This window comes from Dromiciops gliroides, chromosome 3, assembly GCF_019393635.1.
Source record: "Dromiciops gliroides isolate mDroGli1 chromosome 3, mDroGli1.pri, whole genome shotgun sequence".
Classification (NCBI taxonomy): Eukaryota; Metazoa; Chordata; class Mammalia; order Microbiotheria; family Microbiotheriidae; genus Dromiciops; species Dromiciops gliroides.
In genome coordinates, this window is record NC_057863.1 from 11,638,702 (window position 1) to 11,661,404 (window position 22,703).

Genomic DNA, 22,703 nt, shown 5'->3' on the forward strand with positions numbered 1-22,703 from the left:
TCTCTTCTCTCTCTCTCTCTCTCTCTCTCTCTCGCTCTCTCTCTCTCTCTCTCGTTCTCTCTCTCTCTCTCTCTCTCTCTCTCTCTCTCTCTCTCTCTCTCTCCCTCTCCCTCTCCCTCTCCCTCCCTCTCTCTTCCTCTCTTCTCTCTCTCTCTCTCTCTCTCTCTCTCTCTCTCTCTCTCTCTCTCTCTCTCTCTCTCTCTGCCAAAATAAACAGGCTGTCATGCTAAATTATTCTTTCTTCTGCTTTTATATCCTTCAATTTTCTCCTTTCTCCCCTCCCCCTCTCACTGTTGGTATTTTGACATCTAGAGCAATCCCTTTGCTTCTGAGAATGGGAGCCACCTCAGGAGCCTGGCGCCCAGGTGTCGAACCCAGGAGAACAGAAACTTCCTGTGGCCAGAGGCAGTTTCATATTTGGACTTTTTATCCCCAGGGCCTAGGAGGGGCAGTCTGAAAACCTGGTTACCTCTGTTATCCGGGCTGGGTGACCTTGGGCCAGTCACTGAGCCTCTAAGGGCTCTGGGCCACTCTGGAAGGCCCTGAGACTAGCAGCAACAGAAAGGGGGGGTCTATAGGGGGACCAGCTGAAGGACATTTAGGGAAGGGCTAGTACATGGAGGAGGGATTGGATTTATTCAGATCAACCCCAGAAGCCAGAATCAGGAACAATGGGTAACGGTGCTATGAGGACAATCTAATGTCTGGAATGGTCTGAGGGCTCTCCTGAGGCATGATAGACGAGTGCTCCCCTCCATAGAGTTCTGGAAGCAGAGGCTGGAGGGCTTTGTGTTCAGTGGGTTACAGTGGGAACTCTGTGTGTGTGGGGTGTACTAGGTACCTGCTGAGGGGTTCTGTGATTCCATTGATCAAGGGACTTTCCTCATCTGGGAGGTCTCTCTGTACCAGTGAAATCACATTTCCAAACACCATTCCTGTTCTTACCTTCAGTGCATAGCCAAGGACCTTGTACATAAGTGGTGCTTAATAAATGCTTGTTTGTATTGAGATCTGGATGACTACTTCTCAAAGACGCTACAGAGGGAATCACATATACGGGTAGAGGTGGGATCAGATGCAGCCTCTGAGGTTTCTTCCAACTCTGAGATTCTTTGATTGGATTGGACCAAACCTGTTAGGTGTCACTGGGGTCACTGTCAGTCAGTCAGTCAAGAAACATTTATTAAGCACCTACTATGTGCCAGGCACCGTGCTTAGTGGTAGGGATTAAAAAAAACCGCAAAAGACAGACTCTGCCCTCGAGGAGCTCACAATCTAATGGGGGTGAAAACAAGTAAACAAATATGAACAAACAACCTACATATGGGATAAATAGGAAATAACTAACAGATAATTATATATTATATATATACATAAATAATTAACAGAGGGAAGGCACTAGAATTAAGAGGGGTTGGGAAGGGCTTCTTGCAGGAGGTGGGATTTTAGTTGGGACTTAACCAAGGAAGTCATCAGGCAGAATGGAGGACAGAGAATGCCCCAGGCATGGCGGACAGCCAGAGAGAATGCCCAATGTTGAGAGAAGGAGGCTGGAGGAACTGGACCAAAGAGTTTATGCTGGAGAATAAGGTGCAGGAAGACTGGGAAAGTAGAAGGGGGAAGGTGATGAAGGGCTTTGAAGGCCCAATGGAACATTCTGTGTTTGATCCCAAAGGTGATAGGGAGCCCCTGGGGTTATTGAGTAGAGGAGTGACATAGCTGGAAGGGGAAGGGAAAGGAGAGAAAGAGGAGAGGGGAGGAGGAGAGAGACAGAGACACTGAGAGAGAGAGTAAGAGAGAGACAAAGAGAGTGAGAGAAAGAGAGACAGAGTGAGAAAGGGACAGAGACAGAGAGAGACAGAGAATAAAAGAGAGACAGAGACAGAGACAAAGAGACAGAGAGAATGAGAGAGATATAGACAGAGACAGAGAGCGAGAAAGAGACAGAGACAGAGAGAGACAGAGTAAGAGAGATAGAGACAGAGAAAGACAGACAGAGACAGAGATGGAGAGTAAGAGAGAGACAGAGACAGAGACACAGAGAGACAGAATAAGAGAGATAGAGACAGAGAGAGACAGAGACAGAGAGTAAAAGAAAGACAGAGACAGACAAAGAGACAGAGAGAATGAGAGATATAGACAGAGTGAGAAAGAGACAGAGTAAGAGAGAGACAGAGAAAGAGAGACAGAGAGAGTGAGAGACAGAGAGAGACAGAGAAAGTGAGAAAGAGACAGAGATAGAGACAGAGAGACAGAGACAGAGAGAAAGGGGAAGGAATGGAAAGGAGGGAAGAAAAGTCAGGGACACAGAGAAAGAGACAGAGAACAAGAAAGAGACAGAATGACAGGCAGAGACAGAGACAGGGAGAGAGACAGAGAGTGAGAGACAAAGACAGAGACAGAGAAAGTGACAGAGATACAGAGACAGAGAGACACAGAGAGACAGAGACAGAGAGAAAGGGGAAGGAAGGGAGAGGAGGGAAGAAAAGGTAGGGAGACAGAGAGAATGATAGAGGCAGAGACAGACAGAGACAGAGAGAGAGAGATTCTCATTTGGTCAGAATGCACAGTAGCCCCTCTCCAGAATAGGATTTACTTGTCCTGAGCCAGAGTTATAACTGGTAATCCTCATCTCATTCCTGGGACAAACAACATGAAAGATAGTGAGCTCTTAAATCATAGGACCATGGGCTTATAGCTGGAAGGAACCCATAGGGGTCATCTAGTTGAACCCTACTATTTTTCTGATGATTAAAAAAAACAACTTTGTAATTCATGATGTGAAAATAGTACACATCTTTGCTCTGTGCAACAAAGGTCCACAGTTTCCTCCATGATCCTCTTTCTTGTTTTTCTTTGTGTATTGAAATGTTTTTGCTGATGATTACTCAGAGGCCTCTGGGTACTATAGAGGGTAGAATGCTGTACTGGTTCCTGAATTTGAATCCTGCCTCTGATACTTACTAATTGTGTGACCCTGGATAAATCATTTAACCTTCCTCAGTCTTGATTTCCTCATCTATAAAATTAAAATATGTAAAGCACCTTGCATATTCTAAAGTGCTGCATATATGTTACTTTTTACTAAGTTCACAATAAAAACAAAGTTTAAAAAAGAAAAAATTAAGACCAGTTGAGTTGTGATGGAACTAATTACTCTAGTGGCTCATTGGTGCATGCCAGTCATCTGATATGCACTAGATGATTTTATTCTAACTAATTATTTTTGCTAACTAGAATTTAAACTAGGTTTAAATTCTGTTATTTTTACACTGCTGAAGGAGTATGTTTTTAATTTGGGGGTCCCTCAAATTTTAGGGTCCTGAGACAAGTCTCTTATTGCCCCACCCTAGTTTTACTCTTGCCCTTAGCTGATCTTAGCTGACTCTTGCCCTTGTCCTGAGGATAAAGAACTTGGTACCACTCACCTCTTTGCCCACAGTGCTCTTCTCTCTGACTAGTTCCTTTATGCGCTCGTTCAAGGCCTTGGCCTCTTCTTGGTGGGTAGCCATCGAGGCTTCAAACTGGACATGGAAGGCTTTCAGCTCTCTGCTGATGCTGGCTACCGTGTCCTGTGAAGGAATGCGCATCAAGAAGAGAAGATGGGATGTCTCTAAAGTTTAGCATCGAGCTGTTTCTGCTTGGGGGGATGGGAAGGGGGTCTTCTGAGGAAGCCAGGTTGGATTGTGGTGGGGTCAGGTGCCTCATCCAAGGGTCTCATGCTTATTTGGCCCAACTGCTTCTGGTCCAAAATGAAGAAAATGATTAGTTAAAGTGGGAAAAGCACCAGATTTGGTATCAGAAGGTCCTTGGTTCAAATCCCAATACTACCCATTTCTTTTTCTTTTCATTTTTGATTGATGCCTTTTGTTTTTATATCACATTTATTTCTGAATATGCCCCTCCCCACTCTACGCTGCCCAACAATCCTTCCCTTTAACAAAGATGAAAAAAGACTCAGAAAAAAATAAAATCTGCCTTTTACTCTCACATGATCTGGGGTTGAAGACCTTGGGTTTGAATTTTGGCTTTATTGTTCCCTTTGTGACCCCTTCCCTTCTTTGGACCTCAGTTTTCTTAGGTGTAGAAGGAAGAGGATAGACTAGACTTGACTCTGCATGGGGTTGTGTAACTGAATGTGCAAGTTGTGAAAAAATTGGCAGCAAATGTTTGATTTGCATACCTATTTTATATACTTTTATACCTGGGGTCGTGTACAAATGTCTCGGGCAAAAAAGGGTCATGAGTGGGAAAAAGTATAAGAAACTCTGGACTAGATGATTTCTGAGGTGCTGACCGGCTCTAATCTGAGACCCGCCCCCCCCCAACCACTTGCCCTACTGGCCACACAGGATTTCATGAGGATTGAGCAGATGAGGTACAGTTTGTCTCAATCTGAAACCGCAACAGTCCCTGTCAGGGAGCAGAAGCACTCCCTCCCAGTCAAGGAGACAGAGGGCAGGTTCTGTCCCTATACATACACTAGACAAGTCACTCCCCTGAGTGCTTCTAGCAGCACTCCCTCAAAACCGCTGCAGACCTGAATTGGTAGAGAGGATTTCCATGCCGGGAGTTCCCTACACTGATGACATCACCAGCATTGGGGGCAGGGAAGATAATCTCCTCAAGGACTGTGATGTTTGAAATCTAATTTGGATGTCCAAAATCTAATGTGTGGTCGCCTTAAATTAGAAGCTTATAGCACCAGTCTTTGGGCATTAAGAATTTATTAAAGGGGGCAGCTAGGTGGCGCAGTGGATAGAGACCAGCCCTGGATTCAGGAGGACCTGAGTTCAAATCCGGCCTCAGACACAACACTTACTAGCTGTGTGACCCTGGGCAAGTCACTTAACCCTCATTGCCCTGCAAAAACAAAAACAAAAAAGAATTTATTAAAATATATGAGAAGTTAGCAAAAGAGAGAGGAAGAACATGTGGAGTTCAGAAAGAAGCCTAGCTACCCCTGGCCCTTACAGCTGCCGCCTCGACCTCCAACTGGAAGAAAGATCCCCATTCTCCTGGAGCAGAAGCTCCCTGCGGACTGCAAGAAAGGCAGCTTCCACACACAGCTCCAAGCTAATTGGCTGGTAGCATTGATTGACATGACTTACAGGCGGTTCTATGAATAGATGTAACTTCCGGATGCTAGTCACATGCTTTCTCCTCAGGGGGGTGTTGCCCTGGTTCTCACAATGTCTTTCTCAGCAGGGGGTGGCACCCTGATACTCACAGGACAAAGACTGAGTCTTATTTCATTTTTGTATCCTTGGATGATGTATGGCCACGAGTTGTGGAATGTTGTAGCTTCTGAAGGGTAGACTAGGAATAACTAGCATTTCCATCCCCTTTTATCTGTTGTCTTTTCCTATTAGAACGTGAGCTCCTTGAGCACTTGACTTTGTTTTTGTATCTGTAATCCCAGCACTTAACACCATGCCTGGCACAAATCTCCTGGGATGTAGGCCCTATTATTATGCTCATTTTACAGAAGAGGAAACTGAGGCAGAAAGAGGTTAAGTGACTTGTCCAGGGTAGCATGACTAGGAAGTGTCTGAGACAGGGTTTGAATTCAGGGCTTCCTGACTCCAAGTCTGAGAGTCAAGGAAAGGAGGAAGATGGGCGTAAGGAGGTAGCCACACATTCCAAATAAAATATTATGAAGTAGAGAAAAAGGAGGTCAGTTTATGAGGGGAAAGTGTGACCAATGGGCAGCCCATCTGCTGATTTTGTGTGTGTGATGTCAAACACATTGGGCAGACCCCTTGCACAAATTCATTGGAAAACAGGGACGAGAGGGACTGCAAAACGAGACAATGACAGACCCATCTGAGTGCCCCCCTTACTAGACCTTTACAGGGCACTATGCATGGCAATCTTCCTACACTTGGTAATCCAGCCAAATGTGTCTTCTTTCTGCTCCTCACACATGGTACTGTAACCCATCTCCATGCCTTGGCACTGGCTGTAGCCCATGTCTGGAATTCAATGCCTTACTGACTCCTGCCCCTCTTCCTTCCCAACTTGGCTCAAGCCCTGCTTTCTACATGAAGCCTTCCCTGATCTCTCCCCACCTTAACGACCCCTCCCCCCAACTACCTTGTATTAATTTTCTTTAAACTTATTCTATACTTATTGTCTCCCCTATTAAAATGCAAACTCTTTGTGAAAAGGGCTTGTTTCATTCATTGTACTTATATTACCAGCTTGGGGCACATAGGAGGCTCTTAATAAGTGCTTGTTGTTGATTGATTTATTGCCCAAAGCAGGTGGGTCATAAATATTTGTTTTATTGAACTGAACTATTATGGGATATACCATCTGAGTGGGAGCTTAAGGCATATTGAGAGTATTTAATTATTGACAATCATTGAATATTGAAAGTGGGTCGAAGTGAGCCCAGAGCTTAGGCAATGAGCCATGTGAGTCAACTCTTCCAGGATTGAAAAGAGGGACAGTGATTGGTTTCATTCATTGTCCTTGGTCAATCCCAGATTTTCCTTCCTGCTTTTCCAATGGAAAAATCATAAAAGGTAGAGATGGAACATGACCTATTACATCATTCGGGCCCCCTCCCCTTCCTCCCTACCCCCTTGCCAATGAAGCATCACTCCCTACAGAATAATCCCCCATGGATTGTCTAGACCAAGTATGAATAATTCCAAGGATTGAGATTCCAGCTCTGTCCTTGGAAGGTTATTCCAGACTAATTGACCTTATTGTGGAGAAATGTTCTCTAATGTTAAATTTTATCTTCACTAAGTTTCATACCCTTATTTTCCCCTCAGGCATCTCACTGGATCTTGGGTCTCCCTAATTGTGTGGGGTTTTTTGGTGATACTCGAGCACCTATGTCCTTTGGACAGGAAACAGGAATTTGCTGGGAGCCTCATGGGGGTAGGAGGAGGTGGCAAGCTTATGTTGACTGTTGGAGAGAGGCATAAATTGTACAGGTTCCAAGATGATCAGACACTGTTCCTTGAGGCATGTGTTTGCTAGAATAACACCCTGGGCACGGGGAGATTCATTCTTATGAGGTTCAGAGATAGGATACAGGGGATCCCATGCCCTAGGGGGAAGCTAGCTCAGATGGACTGGGGAGTCCTTATGAACAACATTCTGACAACAAAAGCAGGAATGATCCCATTGAAGGAGAAGAAGGGACACAAACTGTCTGAGATGTGGATGCATGGGGAACTCATGAACCAACCAAGACTCTAAAAACATACATATGGAAGATGGAGGCAAGCACAGGCAATGGGGAAATAAACATAAAAGGGTAGTAGAGGCTGGGAGGACCAACGTCAGTCATGCTCAATCTCCAGATGAGCTGAACATGGTAAGAAATGTTTAGGGTTTTGGAAACAAGAGGGAGCTCAAGGAAGGGCTAGGACTGCTACTCTAGGCAGATGGGGGTGGTGATTAGAAAAAACCAACAAAACAGGAGATGAAAGACAGAACATATTGATTACTGTTTGCTTCTTTTTCCTTTACCAAAGACTTGGACTTTGCAGAGTGTGGTTTTCCTCCATCAGAATGTAAGTTCCTTGAGGAAAGGGACTATTTTTCTTTCTGTTTGTAATTGTATTTCCAGTGTTTAACACAGTCACTAGTAAGAACTTAATAAATGCTTCTTGGCTTGTTGATTGGGAAAGGCAGAACCATAAGGGCTAAGACGGATTTGAAACTCGAGAGCCTGATGGGATGTGGTGATTCAGAAGTATCATACATTTCTGAGCTGGGTTAAAAGTGCCCAGGGCTAAGGAGGTGACAGTCCCACTGTTTTTTGTCCAGTCAGATTGCACCTGCAGGGTTGCAATTGGTTCTGGGCATCCACCGTTTAGGAAGGAAATTTGTAAGCTAAAGAGGGTCCAGCAGAGGGCAATGGGAAGATGAAAGCTTGTTCCTAGCTGAGTGACCCTGAGCAAGTCACTTCACCCTATTTGCCTCAGTTTCCTTATCTGTACAAAGGGGGTTTAATAATAGCACCTACCTTTCAGGGCTGTTGTGAGGATTAAATGAGAGAATACTTTTAAAGTGCTAAGCATGGTGCCTAGCAATAGTAAGAACTTCTTTTCATCATCTTCTCCTCTTTCTTCTTCTTCTTCTTCTTCTTCACAAATAGTGGTGAGTGGGAGAGTTTCTGAAGGACTTGAGATGGAAAAAATAACTGATTTTCTAAAAAGCGAAGAAGGTGTGTTTTTCCAACTCTAGGCTGGTGATTTTGACTTTGGTTGCTGGTAAAATTGTTAACGGGGTGGTTTGTGACTATTTGGAAAGGCCAGTGGCAAGCTCCAAGAGCCAGTATTTATTATCCAAGGACAAGTCAAGGCAGACTCTTTTAATTTCTTCCTTTTACAAAGTTCCTAGATGAAAAGACCAGATGAATGCCATTGATAATAAGCCTGCATTCCAGGAAGCCATCTGAACAAAAGCCCTGATGATATTCTTAGGGACATGTTGGAGAGATGTGGGTTGGATGACAGTACCATTATGTGGGTTAGAACCTGGCTGAATGATTGGCCCCAAGGAGTGGAATTAATGGATGTGTCAGCTTGCAGAGAAGCCTCGTAGAGATTTTCCAGTGACTCTGACTTTGACCTGTTCTGGATCAAGACAGAGATAGCACACTTATGAAACTGGCTGATGACATAACACAGGGGAGATAACTAATACTTTGGATAACAGAATTGGGATTAAAATGATATCAAAAGAAGAGAGTGATGGAAAGAATCTAATAAGATTAAATTGAATAGGGATGACGGATATAAAATCCTACAACTTGGTTTAAAAAACCACCTATTCAAGAACAAGATGAGGGAGTCCTGGGTCATGCGAAAAGAACCTGAGGGTCTTAGTAGACTGGGCCAAGCTCAATACAAGTCAAGATTATGTCATGACAGAGCCAAACAAAGCTGATGTGATCTGAGGCTTCCTTCCTAGAAATAGAGAGTCTGGAACTGGGTGGTTAGTCACTCTATCCCTCCCCATGGCAGGCAATATCCAGAGTATCTGTCTCAGTTCTGGGGGCCAAATTTTAGTCAGGATATTTTCAGGAGCAGAGCCTCCAGTGCCAGCTGATCAGGAGAGAAGGGCTGCTCCAAACCTGGCTAATGTAGGATCAGCTGAAAGAATAGAGAGCTGTTCAGCCTGGACTAGGGAAGGCATCCTTGGGATGTAAATGACGTTTGACCTCAAGGGCTGGGCTCCCAGCATGCCAGACATAGAACTGGAAGGGGCCTTAGAGGACAATCCCCTTATCTGATAGATGAGGAAACAGAGGCACAGAAAGCACACCATGGCTGAGGCGCGCGGTAATGCAAAAGGAGTGACTTGCTTGGATAATCCTCGGGGGCAGATCCAGGTGGAAGCTGCCAAGAAGCAGATTTTTGGCTCAATCTAAGGAAAAACTTTCTAACAGTTGATAAGTGAATGGTATGTGAAAGGTTTAGGACCCAAACCTTAATGGTCTTTCTTCATGTGGACATGAAGCATATTTGCTGTAATTGGGAGCAGATAATCAGCCCTGCTTTGGAGAGAGGCACAGCTGACCTGGGTAAGGATGACAACCTTAAACAAGACTGGCTTTTCTCTGGCCAGCCTGGCCCCTCGATGCCAGCCACCCATCCCTGCTCCAGCCACCATGGAGCTGTTGTTTCTCCAGAGGAGGAAGGAAAACTCCCTGAGGGTAGACCTTTTGATTTCGGTTGCCTGGAGCTAGCAGAGTGCCTGGAAGGCAGGAGGCACTTAGAAATGTTTCTTGGGAAGAACTGAATTGCATATGACCTCCCCCTACCTCCGCTGCCGGAGACTGTATGAATCCAGCCCTAAAATGACGCTGTTGGAGAGGCAATGTGGCACTGCGGTTGGAGCTCTGGACTGCGAGTCAGGAAGACCTGAGTTCAAATTCCATCTCTGACACTTAGTTGTGTGACCGACCATAGGCAGATCGGGTAACTTCTCTGAGTTTCACTTTCCTTTTCTGTAAAATGGACATAACTCTACCTCCAGGACCCATCTCACAGATGTTGTACAAGGCTCGGATGGAACCATCTCTGTGAAAGCTTTAAAATGCTATGGAAAGAGCAATGATTGTCCAGCCAACTTGGCCACTCACTGCTCTCTCTCTATGTTCTCTTCATTTTCTCACATCCATGTTTGCTCACACTGGAATTGGCCCAGAATGCCTTAGCCTCTGCCCAATCTCTCCTGTTCAATTTGCATTTATCCTGGAAAGCCCAACTCAAAGGTCTGGGGAAGCCTTCTCTGATCACCCCCACAGTTAGGGGACACCATAGTACACAGAAGACTCACCTTCCTGAGTTCAAATGCAGTCTCAGACACTTAACCATTTGCCTCAGTTTCCTCATCTGTCAAATGAAGGAAATGGCAAACATTCCAGTATCTTTGCCAAGAAAACCCCCCAGCATGGGGTCACGGAGAGTCAGAAGTGACTGAAAACAACTGAACAACAATAACAAATGATGGCTTTTCCTCTCCAGGTTCTCACAACACGTAGCTCCTCTTGTGTGTTTTTTTCTTAGTCTTAGAGTTAATTGTGTGTGTGTTAGACCAGAAGCCCCATGAGGCAGGAGAAGGCGTCTTTTCTAAGCACCCAGCACGGCACCCTGCACACATGGAGCGTCTAATCAGCCTTGTTGTCAAAAGTGTCCCAAATGCCATTGCTGAAGGCATAGATTAAGCACCTACTGTGTGCCAGGTGCCCCTCAGAAAGCCACGAACACAAAGAGAAGCAAAAAGAAAGGGCACCTCCTGCCTTCAAGGGGCTTGGAGAAAGGAAAGCAGAAGTGGGGAGGAGCAGTGGGGCCCATGGATGGGGTCACGCACAGAATTCGTCTGGAGAGAGAGGGGCTGAGTGCAAGGCGGGTGGGGGAGGTTCTAGGGAGACTCCCTCATCAGAGAAGGAGGCGCTGCCAACGGGTAGAGGCTGATGAGCCACGGATGTCCCAGCTTCCTTCTGCTGGGAAGACGGCTCCTGTTTCTGCACCAGTTGACGAATCCAAACCTTTTCAGGGATCAGGCCATTTGGACCAACCATTTCAGACCTCTTTGGGACACTTGGAAGCCTCTCTAGCTTGGGCCTCCCAGACCCCTTCCTCACTTGTGACCCCTCCAAGCTGCCCCCTCACTCCTCTGATGTGGGTTTCCTCTTATCGTCTTCCTCCCACCTCAGTGGGCTCACATTTCCATTTTCAAAGCCAGAGCAGTGTAAGAACCTCAAGTCCAGGCTCTGAGGCCCCCAGCGAGCAACTTGTGGTTTGATAGCTCAGCAAGAAATGTCCAAGTCAGTGAAACCGAGAACTCTGGCAGCCAGGAAAGCCTGAAGCCAAGCTCCGCTCGGGCCCGGGGCATGATCCCAAAGGGCCGATCAGCCTCCTTCTCGGGTGATGGTTACATGGGGCCAGGCCGGCCAAGAAATGTTCTCGAACTGGAAAATGGGATGAAAGCCCCACATCGTCCTGTCGGCAACTCGGTCACCTCAGGGCCCAGGGAGCCTCGGCCTGAAAGGGGGCCATCCGGGCTGGGGGCAGAGGGATTCCGCACAGAGAGGGACCAGCCAGGCTCCAGGAAACTGGAGCCTCTTAGGCAAGTCGGCTTTGGCTCTTTCTGCTTTTTTTCTGGTGCCAGAAACTTGTTTGCTGGGCTGCGGGCTACAGCAAACTCCCCCAAGCACTCGAGATCCCAGGCCCAGTGCAGAGCTGGAGGAGGAAATCGAGTAGAAGTGTCCAGCACCTAATTGCAACATTCCTTCCCCTCCAGATAAGCCAGGGCACTGGGTCTTGGTGCAGGCCTCCCTCTATCCACACCAGGACAGAAAGAGAGCATGTGGAGCTGATGGCCAAGGAAGATGGGGAGTGGCAGGGTAGAAATCTGATGGTTTTAGGATACTGAGTCCAAGGGTCTGGGTTCAAATCCTGACCTGTGGAGTAAGTGGGTAAGTCTCTTAGCCGCTAGATGTGCTCTGACCTTCATTCCAAGTCAATATATGATTCTAGGATCCTAAATTAATGCAAAATAAATAGCAGGATGCGGAAGGGGTTAGGCAGGAGGACACTAAAGAAATGACTGGGTGATCAGGAAGAGTCTCGCTTGGAAAATGACATGGTAGCTGAAGCTTAAAGGAACCTGGGGATTCTGAGAGGTACCTCTTAGCACACTGACGGATAGTAGGTGCTTAATAAATATTAATAGGTTGATTTATAGGAAGGAGAGAAATCCAGGCATGAGGGATGGCCTGTGCAAAGGTGTGGAGGTAGGAGGTGGCTGGCAGACCATTTTGGCTGGAATCCAGCGTGGAAGGTCGAGGTTGGTTGCAATGTCCCCAGTGCGGTTCTTCCTGGGTGCCCGTATGCACGAGACACCAGATGAAGCTTCTGCTCAGTCAGGGGCAGTGTGGCCTCACAGCCAAAGCTTTGGAATCAGAGTCACAGGCTCAGACAAGGTAGGGACAGAAGGGCTTTTAGAGGTTGTCTAGTCTGGTCCTTTCACTCTACAGAAGATGACTATGACGTTCAAGGAGGGTCTGTGCCTTGCCAAGCGTTAGCACCTTCCAACTAGTGGTGCCAGGATTTCAGTCCTTAGATGCCAAATGCCAGGCTCTTGCCCCTCTGCTGTCACCTCTCCCTGCCTGAAGGGACAACAACGGCCATTGGGCTCCAACAGTCCCTGAGCGAGAATGCCGTCCCCACGATCCTGGACAAGGGGCTGCCCAGCCCTTCTTTGGAGACCATCCCCCAGCAGCTGAGCAGCCAGGCAGCAAGCGCTTTCTGCTTCTGGACAGCTCTCATCCTTGGGCAGGTTTTCCTGACTTCCTAACATAAACTGGCTTCTCTGTAACTCCCACTCATTGCTCTAGGCAGAAATGGTTAATCCCTCTTCTGCATGTCAGCCTTTCAAGTACAAGACAACTACCACGCACCCTTTCCCCCACCTCAAGTCTTCTCTCATCACTTTAGAAGATTGTGACTTGCCCAGGATCCCACCGCTACAAATCTCAGGTCTTCTTAACTCCAAACCCAACATGATTCACTGAACCACACCATCTCTTCAGCCTCAGTTTCCCCCCTGTAAAATGGGGGAACTCCTACTTGCCCTTCCAAGGGATCAAGATGACTGAAAAAGGTGGTGTGAAGGCTCTGGACACAAGCTAAGCAGATTCCTGAGTCTGGAGGGTGCGGGGGCTGGGACACCCCAAAGGGGTAAAGTGAGAGAAGGAAGTCCAGGGTTGTTCAGCTGACAAGGAGGCCTCACCACTGGAGAGCAGCCTCCTCCCTCTCCCTGGCCTAGCAGTCTTTATCAAAGTTGGGGGCTTTTGTTTATCACAGTGTGGGGAACTGGGGTTGTTTATTTGGGTCCTCTCATGGTTTCTAAGTAGTCTTTCCAATTCAAATGCCTTTCAAATTTGTTGGGTTTTGTAATTGCCTGTTTGTTCTAGAGCATTATGCTCTTCCCCTCCTCTCCCCACCCCCCTCCCCAGTTTAGTGTCTTCCTTTGAACTGATCTCTTAAGTGAGTTAAACCCAACCAATCTCATGCATACATTTATTTCTTTTCCCTCTGATTGAATTCAATCCAACAAACATTTACTGAGCATTTTCTGTGTGCCAGGGACCATGTGAGGCAATGGAGGCAGAAAGTCAACACCCGAAACTATTCCTTCTCTCAAGCAGTTCATGAGTGGTGAGAGAGGGGACAATGAACACAAGAAAAGCAATATAAGTTAACTTCCAGCAGGAGAGTGAACTTACAACAAGAGGCTCAGTCAGTCAGTCAGTCAGTTAACAAACATTTATTAAGCACCTACTACATGCTGGGAAAGGTCTGGTGTTGGAGGCAGCTGGCTGTGTAGGTTCTACACTTGGTGACATTTCTAGCTAAGTCACTGCTGCCTCCAGATTCTTGACAACCAAAGGCATTTCAGCCCAGAGCTCTGCCTAGGGTCGGGTAATGTGGAGTGCTGAACTTGGAGCCAGGAGACCTGAGCTGGAGCCCCAGTTGGGTACTCCCTAGCTCTCGGACCTCCCTGCTGCCAGCCTTGGCTTCCTCGTGAGGACACTGGGCACAACAATCCTTGTCTCATGGCCCTCAGGGTGGCTAAGAAGGCTGCTAGTGCCTTCCTCTCCCAGACTGCTTTCTATCCACTCTGTTTCCATGTTGTATGTGCCCATTGAGCTGCATGTCATCTCCCCAATTTGTGTATGAGCTCCTGGACAGTGAGGATCATGTTTGTTCCTCTCTCTGTATCCTTTGTGCTCAGCACAGTGCTTGTTACACAGTAGGAGCTTAATAAATGCTGTCTGGCTGACTTCCCCTCCTTTTGGACACCTCTCATTCTGAACAATTTCTTTCTCACATCAAGCCTGAAGTTGTCTGTTGGCAGCTTCCACTCATCGATCCTAGTTCTGCTCTCTAGGGCCAAGCAGAACAAGTTTAGAAGCATGACATAGATAGATCCTGGCATTATAGGACTAGAATTTACAGATGAAGAAACTGAGGCCCAGAAACAAGCATAGGATCAGATCACCATCGACCTAAAGCTCGAAGAGATCTTAGAGATCATCTAGTCCAGCCCCTCATTTCACAGATGAGAAAAGTGGGTCCCAGGGAGGTTAAGTGATTTGCCCAAGGTCACATAGTATGTGTCAGAGGCAGGATTTGAACCCAAATCCCCCGACACCAGAAACAATGTTCTTCCCACTTTAAATGTCTGCCTCTCCTAGAGAACCAAGGGATGAAAGAGGTCATTTCACCCAACAAGTGCCTGAAGAGGACTTCTCTTTATACCAAGGGCTGCTTCTAGGTTAATAAGGAGGGAGGAGGCTCCCTGGCCAGCATAGCTTTGGGGTGGACACAGGTGGGTGGTAGATAGATGTCGTGGTGATTGACTGAAGAGTTTCAGTCAGAGAATCCTTTCTAAGAAATGTAGCTTTGTTGTTTTTTGTGAGTCGAGAAATGTGGACCGGAGGTTATCAAAACACCCTTTGTGTGATCCTGGGTCTGTTACAGGAAGGCTCATTTCTGATGAGTACATTCCACATTGATATGCAAACGTATATCTGAAAACTCTTGGTTTTCTCCATTAAGTTGGTGCAGGTTCGGACGGCAGTTTCCAAGAGTTACATCTACATCAGGCTATTTTACTGTGGTTTCGTCACACTGGTACTAAGCCTCCTTCAACTTATCTGGGTTGGTTTCCACATGACAGACACACACAGTCCATCACTGACTTGCAGCTTCTCTAGATAAGTTGGACAATGGGAAATTTTTCTCTGCTGGGATAATCTGTTGTTACTTTAACTCCATGAGACACTGTAAAGAATTAATTGTTATTTGAGGTTTTTATGCCTTGGCCCGCACTGGCCCGGGGCTCAGCAAACCGCACGGTGCTCTACCCACTGGTTGTAGCCATTGCCATGGCACTGGCACCTCACGTCATCACCACTCGCCGACGCCTACATGGGCCTGGCAAAATTATAATGATTGGAAGCCTAGTGAGGGCAGTCATGTGACTGTCAGAGTGGCCAGACAATTGATTGGAGGCTGTGTGGGGTTTTGGGACATGGGGAGAGGTTGCCATTCTAGCTGGAAGCTGGAAGGCGACAGGAGCTCTACTGTGTATTCTCAGCTGATTCCTGGGCGGTGGTATTTCTTTAGGTTGTATAATTTCCCTTTCCCTATTTTATTTCCTTTCCCTTGATCCTACTGATCCTGTTTGTGTGTTTTTTAAGTTTGTTCCTGTTAAAATAAATCCTGTTCTGTTTTGAGGGAGGCTGCCAGTCTCCTTCCTTGCCCCAATATTTCTGCGAGCCGCTTAGCTAACACTCCCCAATTAAAAATTGGTCCCCACAACACATAATAGACAACTTAGGCAGCTTCCCATACTGCTCATTCTTATAAAACCTTTCTTTATACAGAGTCTAAAGCATAAATAGAGGCTAAGTCCAGGAAATTATCAAATGAGTGTTTTACCACAAGGTGGTGCAGTTAGCCACTAACCTGATCCGACTTAATAGGAAGACTCAGGAGTTGGGTAGCACCATAACCTGGTGTTTTGATAATCACCCCCTGACCCCTGATCAGAAGGACCGCAGAAGTGCTCAGCTCTTTGCTCGTTGGAATCCATGAGGTTTCATTGTATATTCTGTCACTTAAATAATAATTTCTTCTATCAGTCAGTCAATTAGTCAATAATCTCAGGGCAAGTGAGATATTTTGGCTCAGTCCTTCTCTTTTGGGTTTATCTGATAAAGGTACAGGAAGTAGAGTAGTTACCTTGGGGGATTTTGATTAGGCAGCTAGGTGACACAGTGGACAGTCTGCTGGGCTTGGAATCAGGACGACATGAATTCAAATGTGGCCTGAGATACTTTATAGCTATGTGGCCCTGTGCAAATTACTTAATCTCTATATGCCTTAGTTTCTTCAACTATAAAGTTGGGATAATAACAGCATCCACCTCTCAGAATGCTTGTGAAGATCAATTGTGATAATATTTGTAGAGCACTTAGAATAGGTACAAAATAAATGCATATTCCCTTCCACCTCCCATCAGAAAGGTTGATTCAGGGGTGTGTGTGTGTGTGTGTGTGTGTGTGTGTGTGTGAGTGTATGAAAGGAGGCAGCAGAGAAATAGCTACAGATCAAGAGTGGAGTGAGGGGTACCAGTCAAGGATCTGAGCTGTTAGACTGAACAGTCTATAAGTGCTAGTTCACAAAAACCCAGGACATACATAGTCATGGGAAGATGCTATCACCAAGTGGGGATTCAACTCTCACTTCTTGGATAGAGGGAGGTGCCTGAGCATGTCCCCTCCTTAACTTTCCAACACATAGTTCCACTGAACAAGCATCTTGAAGAGCCCACAAAGTGCCAGACATTATGTTGGACTCGAGGCAAAGACAAAAATGAAAAAAAAATGTCCTTTACCTCAAGGGACTTCCATTTTCCAGTTCTTTCAGGACACCTCTTTGGTCCTAGAACAATGCTCAACCCACCTCCAGGCTTGCAGCTCCCATATCCCATGAAAATAACCCATCTGAGAAGCTCCCAGGGAGCCTTGATTTCAGAGACATGGAATCAGAGAGGGTGGAGGAGAGGCTGCTGAGTCAGCAGTGCTAGAATGACAATGTCCTCCCTAATGAGCCGAGTTGTGTTTCCTGCCTCAAAGCTGCCTGGTGATGGGCAACACTTGGGATCCTTTGGCTTGGCAGGGCAATTGTCTTTTGAGCTTCTTTTGATCCCCAAAGTTGACAGAGTGCTTTTGGGGGGGGGGTAGAGAGAGAGTGGAAATAGGGAGGAAATCGAATTAGGAACCGTGTTTGGGACCTCTTCAGCAAGAAGGATTTGGGGGCAGTTTCCCAAACATTAGCTCTACCCTTTGCTGAGGAAGGAGCTCTGAGCTGTCTTTGCTGGTGAAGGAGCTTTATCTATCAGGAAAAAATCCATAGCCCAAGCTGCACCATGAGGTCATTGATTCTACCCCCAAGAACTTGGCTAAGAAGGGCTCTTTCAAGTGTCAGAAAGCCTCTTGTTTCTCACTCCCAGGACACCACACACTCATCATTGCTTGGGGGTCATCTTATCCACTTCCTACCAGAAGGCAGGGGGAAATAGTGTTGGGCAATGATTCATTGGGGATGTTAAGGCAGAGCAATTGATCATCCCCTTCAAATGTTAGTAGGGAAGCTTTTGGGACTTGTCCCTGTCCCTCCTCATTTTTTTCCACCTCTAGTTCTCAGGTCCCAACACCCTTGTAACCCCGATCCATCCAGAGTTTTTTGATAGAAGCAAGGTTAGCAGCAGGATCCTTTCCTCCCCCAGTGATGGGTTCCCTCTCAGGGGCTTGGCCTGAACTGGAACCCTAAATCTTCCATCAGTAGGGGCACAGCACTGACTGCTGTGAGCAGAATCTAAGCACCTGGCCTTGGCTCACCTTATCTTGCTCCTGTTGGCTCAGTGCTTGCTGTTTTACTCGGTCAGTCTCTAGCTTGGCCTCCTCCAGTTCCCGTTGGGCTTCAATGAGCTCCTCATAGAGCATATTTTTCTCAGTTTCCTTTAGAGATAACGCCTAAAAATGATAAAAGGGGAGGTGATGAAACTATGTTCCTGATCTGTGAAAAGATGTTTAAGTGATTCAGAGGAGAAAGAAAATCTAGGCCTTTTAAGTGAAGGATTATACCAATGAGAATGTGCTTCAATGTTAAATAATCATTTAGAGTAAAAGAATAAAAGTTCCAGACCCCAAAGCTAGAAGAAAAGGGAAGTGAACCCAGATAAATGTATAGCTTTGTCAGAAAAGCAGATACAATAAACTGGGTGGGAATTATGGATCATCTGCTTATAGCATCATAGGATTGAGGGCTGGAAGGGACCTTAGTTCCAACCCAATTCTACAGATGAGAAAACTGAGGCCCATACAAGGGAGATGACTTGCCCAAGGTCACCCAGACAGTGAGCAGAGCTGGGATTCTAACTGGTTACTAGCTGGTACAGTCTAATTTTTGGACACAGAGAGGTAGAAATAACAGGGGGAAATGGAAGTGACAATTGAAAAAAAAAGCCCTTTTAAAGCCTATGGTGAGTGGTAGATGGAATCTCATTGAAGGACTATCATTTTCCTTATTGAATTTTGACTGTCAATTCACCTTTTGTGATGACCCTGTTCCCTCCCATCTTCTCCAGCTGATTGCCCTCTCTGTCATCCCTACAACCTCACTAATTTGTTGAGCTACAAATATGCCCACACCTTGCCCATCCTCAGAGTCCCCTCCTTTGGTCATCCCATAGCTCTCCTCCCTTTTGTGGTGTCTAAAATGGGTCCTTCCACCTCCTTTCCTCTCCCTTCCACCTTAACTCTCCCCCAATCTCACCATTCAATGAAACTTCTCTCAAGTTACCAGGGATACTTTGAATGACCAAACCTAGTGGCCTCTTCTCAATCCTCAGCCTTCTTGGCCTCTCTGCAGCTTTTGACACTGTAGATCACCTCTTCCAGATATTCTTTTCTCTCTGGGTTCTTGTGCCTCTCCTTTCTCCTAGTTCTCCTCCTGCCTATCACTCCTTCTCAGACTCCTTTGCTGGATCTTTGCCTTAGCTGTGCTCTCTAACTATGGGTGTCCCATAGGGTCTTGTGTTCTTCCCCTATACTATTTCATTTGGTGATCACATCAGCTCCTGTGGATTCTTAGTACCTCTATACAGATGATTTTCAGACCTATTTATTTAGCCCTAACCTCTCTCCTGACTTGTAGTCTTCCTTCTCCAGCTGCTTATTGGACTTAACATGTGCAAAACTGAATTTATCGTCTTCTCTCCCCTCCCTCCACAACCTTTGGCTCTTCCTAACCTTCCAGTAATCCAAGCTGACAACTTAGACATCATTCTCGATTTCTTATTCTTTCTCACCTCCCTCTCCTCCATATCTGCTTATTTTCCAAGATCTGTTGATTCTATTTTCTTAACATCTCTCCTATATGACCCCTTCTCTCCTCTGATACTGCTAGCACCCTTGTGCAGACTCATCATCTCATGCCTGGGCTATTGCACTTGTCAATAGGGTGGTTCTCTCCTATTCATATTTTGATACTGGGAGTTGGTGGAAAGGGCTCTGTTCTGTGTAATGGAAACTCTTCATAATCAGACATCAACCATGGTGCTTCTTGCTGAGATTTTTAAAAATTAGGAAGAAGAAGCAGTAGATAAGCAGATGTGCAGACCATAGAATGTTGGTTCTTTGAGGGCAGGCACTATTTGTCGGTTTTGCTTTTTGTCCCAAGTGCCTAACTTGATGCCTACCTTGCATGTTTTTTGGGCTTTCTCTCTCTCTCTCTCTCTCTCTCTCTCTCTCTCTCTCTCTCTCTCTCTCTCTCCATGTGATTTCATCTGTATTGGAAATTCCCAGTGTGTAGGTAGACTCCCTTCACAGATATATAATAGCAACTCTTCTGGAACTTTGAGTTTTAGAGAATCGCCTGGGCTTCAAAGAGCTTAATGAGGGCTCCAGGTGACAGGGCTCGTATCTTAGGAACTGAACCCAGGTCTTCTTGACTTTAAGACTGGTCCTGTATCTGCTCTACCATATGACTTTGCACACAGTAGGTGCTTAACAAGTGTTTGTGAAATTGCACTGACTATGAGTGGCCCCTGTTCCTCTTCACCTTCTGCTTCTCATGCTCCAATTGGAGAAGGCTTGCATCTCGCTCTCGTTTCAGGCTGAGCATTTCTTCATTTAGATTTTCTCGCTCAGTTTCATATTTTGAAAGCAATTCTTCTTTCTCTTGCTTAAGTTGGCGTATGGCGAGTTCTTTCTCTTCAGTCAATGCCAGACGCAGACTCTCCTGAGGAGGAGTTGAGGCAAAATGGCAGGGAAGACTATTAGTTCTTGAGACCAGAAAGACCAAGGGAAGATGTTGGGGCTAAAATAGGGGTGAAGGTGGGAATAGAGGTGAGAGGAGAGAAGGACAAGACCATGACGTACGTGCCACTGAAAGTGGCTTTTGTTAGAGTGGTAGAATGGGAAGAGGACTGGATCTGAAGTCAGTGGGCCTGAGTTTGAATCTTGATTCCTCTTATTACTACCTGTGAGACCTTGGGCAAATTATGTACAACCCGCTTTCCTAACTGGCAAAGTGAGAAGATTGGACTATTTGTCCTGTAAGGTCAAAGGATTTTCAAGCCCCCGTTCTATGATCCATGTGGATCTATGTGTGGGCCCATGGTCTGTTCATCCTTTACCCACATCAGTATGAGCTACTGTAGGTCATGAGTTAATTATACACAGTACCTGGAAGGTAGTAAGTGCTTAATGAATGTTTGTTAATTGATAACTAATTGGATATGGGAAATGAGAGAAGAGGAAAATGAAAGACAAAAGATAAATTTTGGGAAATGGAAGACTGGGAGATTGGTGGAGTAAGTGACAGAAAAAGTGAAGTAAGGAGGGGGAGCTGGTTTCAAGGAACAGATGAAAAGCTGGGTTTGGGCACGTTCGGTTAGAGGCAAAATAGAGACAAGGGTCTGATTCTCAGAAGAGACTAGGAAGATTCTGCATGGAGCATGTAACCAGAAGTTGTGGAGTAGAATGAAAGAGCATGGGCCAGAGCCTCTTCACCTATTTTTGTGTCATGGACTAAGACTGGGGAAACCTGGGGACCCTTTCTCAGATCCATGTTTTTAAAAATCATAATTGAAGGAAATGCTAAGTTTCAGTTAGAAGTTAGTGAAAAAAAAGATGTGTTTCTTTCCTATCCAAGTTCATAGACCCCCCTGAAATCTATCCATTGGCCCCATGAGTCTCTGTGGATCACAGGTTGAGAATTTCTGGTGTAGAGGAGAGGAGAAAAGAAGCAGAAAGCCAGAAACTGGGAAGAGAACAAGGTACCAGTGATAGAGACTGAGAAGTAGGGAGAGATGTGGAAGTAGAGCCAAGAAAGTGTGGGGGCTTGAAGCCAAGGGGAGAATCTATTTAGTGTGAGGGTGTGGTCCACATTGTGGGCTGCTGCAGAGAGATGGCCAAGAGGAATAACACCTGAAAGAAGGTCATTGGATTCATCCATTAGGAGGTCATTGCTGACCTGTGTGAGAGGCAGGGCAGGAAAAGGTTGAGGAGAGCTTGGGGAAGTGGGGAAGATTAGGTCTCAGTTAACAAGCTTTTTTTTGTTTTTTGTTTTTTAGTGAGGCAATTGGGGTTAAGTGACTTGCCCAGGGTTACACAACTAATAAGTGTCAAGGGTCTGAGGTCGGATTTGAACTCAGGTCCTCCTGACTCCAGGGCCGGTGCTCTATCCACTGCGCCACCTAGCGGCCCCTTAACAAGCTTACAATGGACCCCCCCCCCCCCCCCGCATGTGCACCTCTTGGCTGCTGAGATGAGCAGATGGAGGGAGTTACCTTCTCTTTTCTCAGGCGTCCCACATCTTCCCCATGGGCCAGCGCCTGATTCCTGAGGGAAAGCTGAGTGTCTTCTTTCAGTTGAGTCATCTGCTGCTTGAGCAGTTCTGCCTCCCACTTCATCTTGGTCTCTTGAGTCTCCAGTTCATTTTGGGTCCTCTCCACTTCCACTGTGGGGAAAAAGAAGATTGTCAATATGGACCACTCATTGATGCACAACTCCGTTTCTGGCAGCTCTTCTTCTTCATTGGTATGACAATTTGTGCTGTGAAGGTGGGTACTGGGAGCTACTTCCTCACAGAGGATATATAGGGGTAGGAGAATGCACTGATTCCATAGTCCTTAGAGGTGGAGCAAATTGGGGGTTCTTTTTTACCCCATAAAAGAACAAATCTGAGCCATCGACTTGATGAAGGAAAAGACTAGAATTCAGAGCTTAATCTAATAAAATGAATTTTCTTAGGATAAATGTAAAGCCCTACACTGGGGTATAAGAAAGAAATAGCACAAGTATTGGATGGGGGTTAGTGTGTCTGGAAAGCAAGTCATGGGGGAACAAAGGTGTTAAGGTGTCAGTGGAAAGCAACCTTAATAAGAAGCAACAATGTTATAGTCCATAGCAGCATTAAAAGTGATTTTGGACTCTATTTACAGAGGCTTAGTATCCAGAGCAAGGGAGGGGGGAATACAGCCGGCCTTGGTCAGACCACATCTGAGGAGGCTCACAAGCAAGTGACCAGGATGGTAAGAGGATGGAAGAGAACATCTTATTAGGGTTCATTGAAGCTACTAGGGTT

At 46.1% G+C, this 22,703-nt stretch overlaps 1 protein-coding gene across 1 annotated transcript in view; it reads right to left on the reverse strand.

Moving 5' to 3' along the window:
- Positions 1-22,703, reverse strand: part of CROCC2 (ciliary rootlet coiled-coil, rootletin family member 2) — a 163,324-nt gene that overhangs the window by 52,010 nt on the left and 88,611 nt on the right. Inside the window, exons 20-23 of the mRNA XM_043997894.1 lie at positions 21,907-22,076; positions 20,175-20,354; positions 17,951-18,085; positions 3,429-3,572 (exon numbers count right to left, since the gene is read on the reverse strand). Coding sequence (XP_043853829.1) covers positions 3,429-3,572; positions 17,951-18,085; positions 20,175-20,354; positions 21,907-22,076 — 629 coding nt within the window. The remainder of the gene's footprint in view (positions 1-3,428; positions 3,573-17,950; positions 18,086-20,174; positions 20,355-21,906; positions 22,077-22,703) is intronic.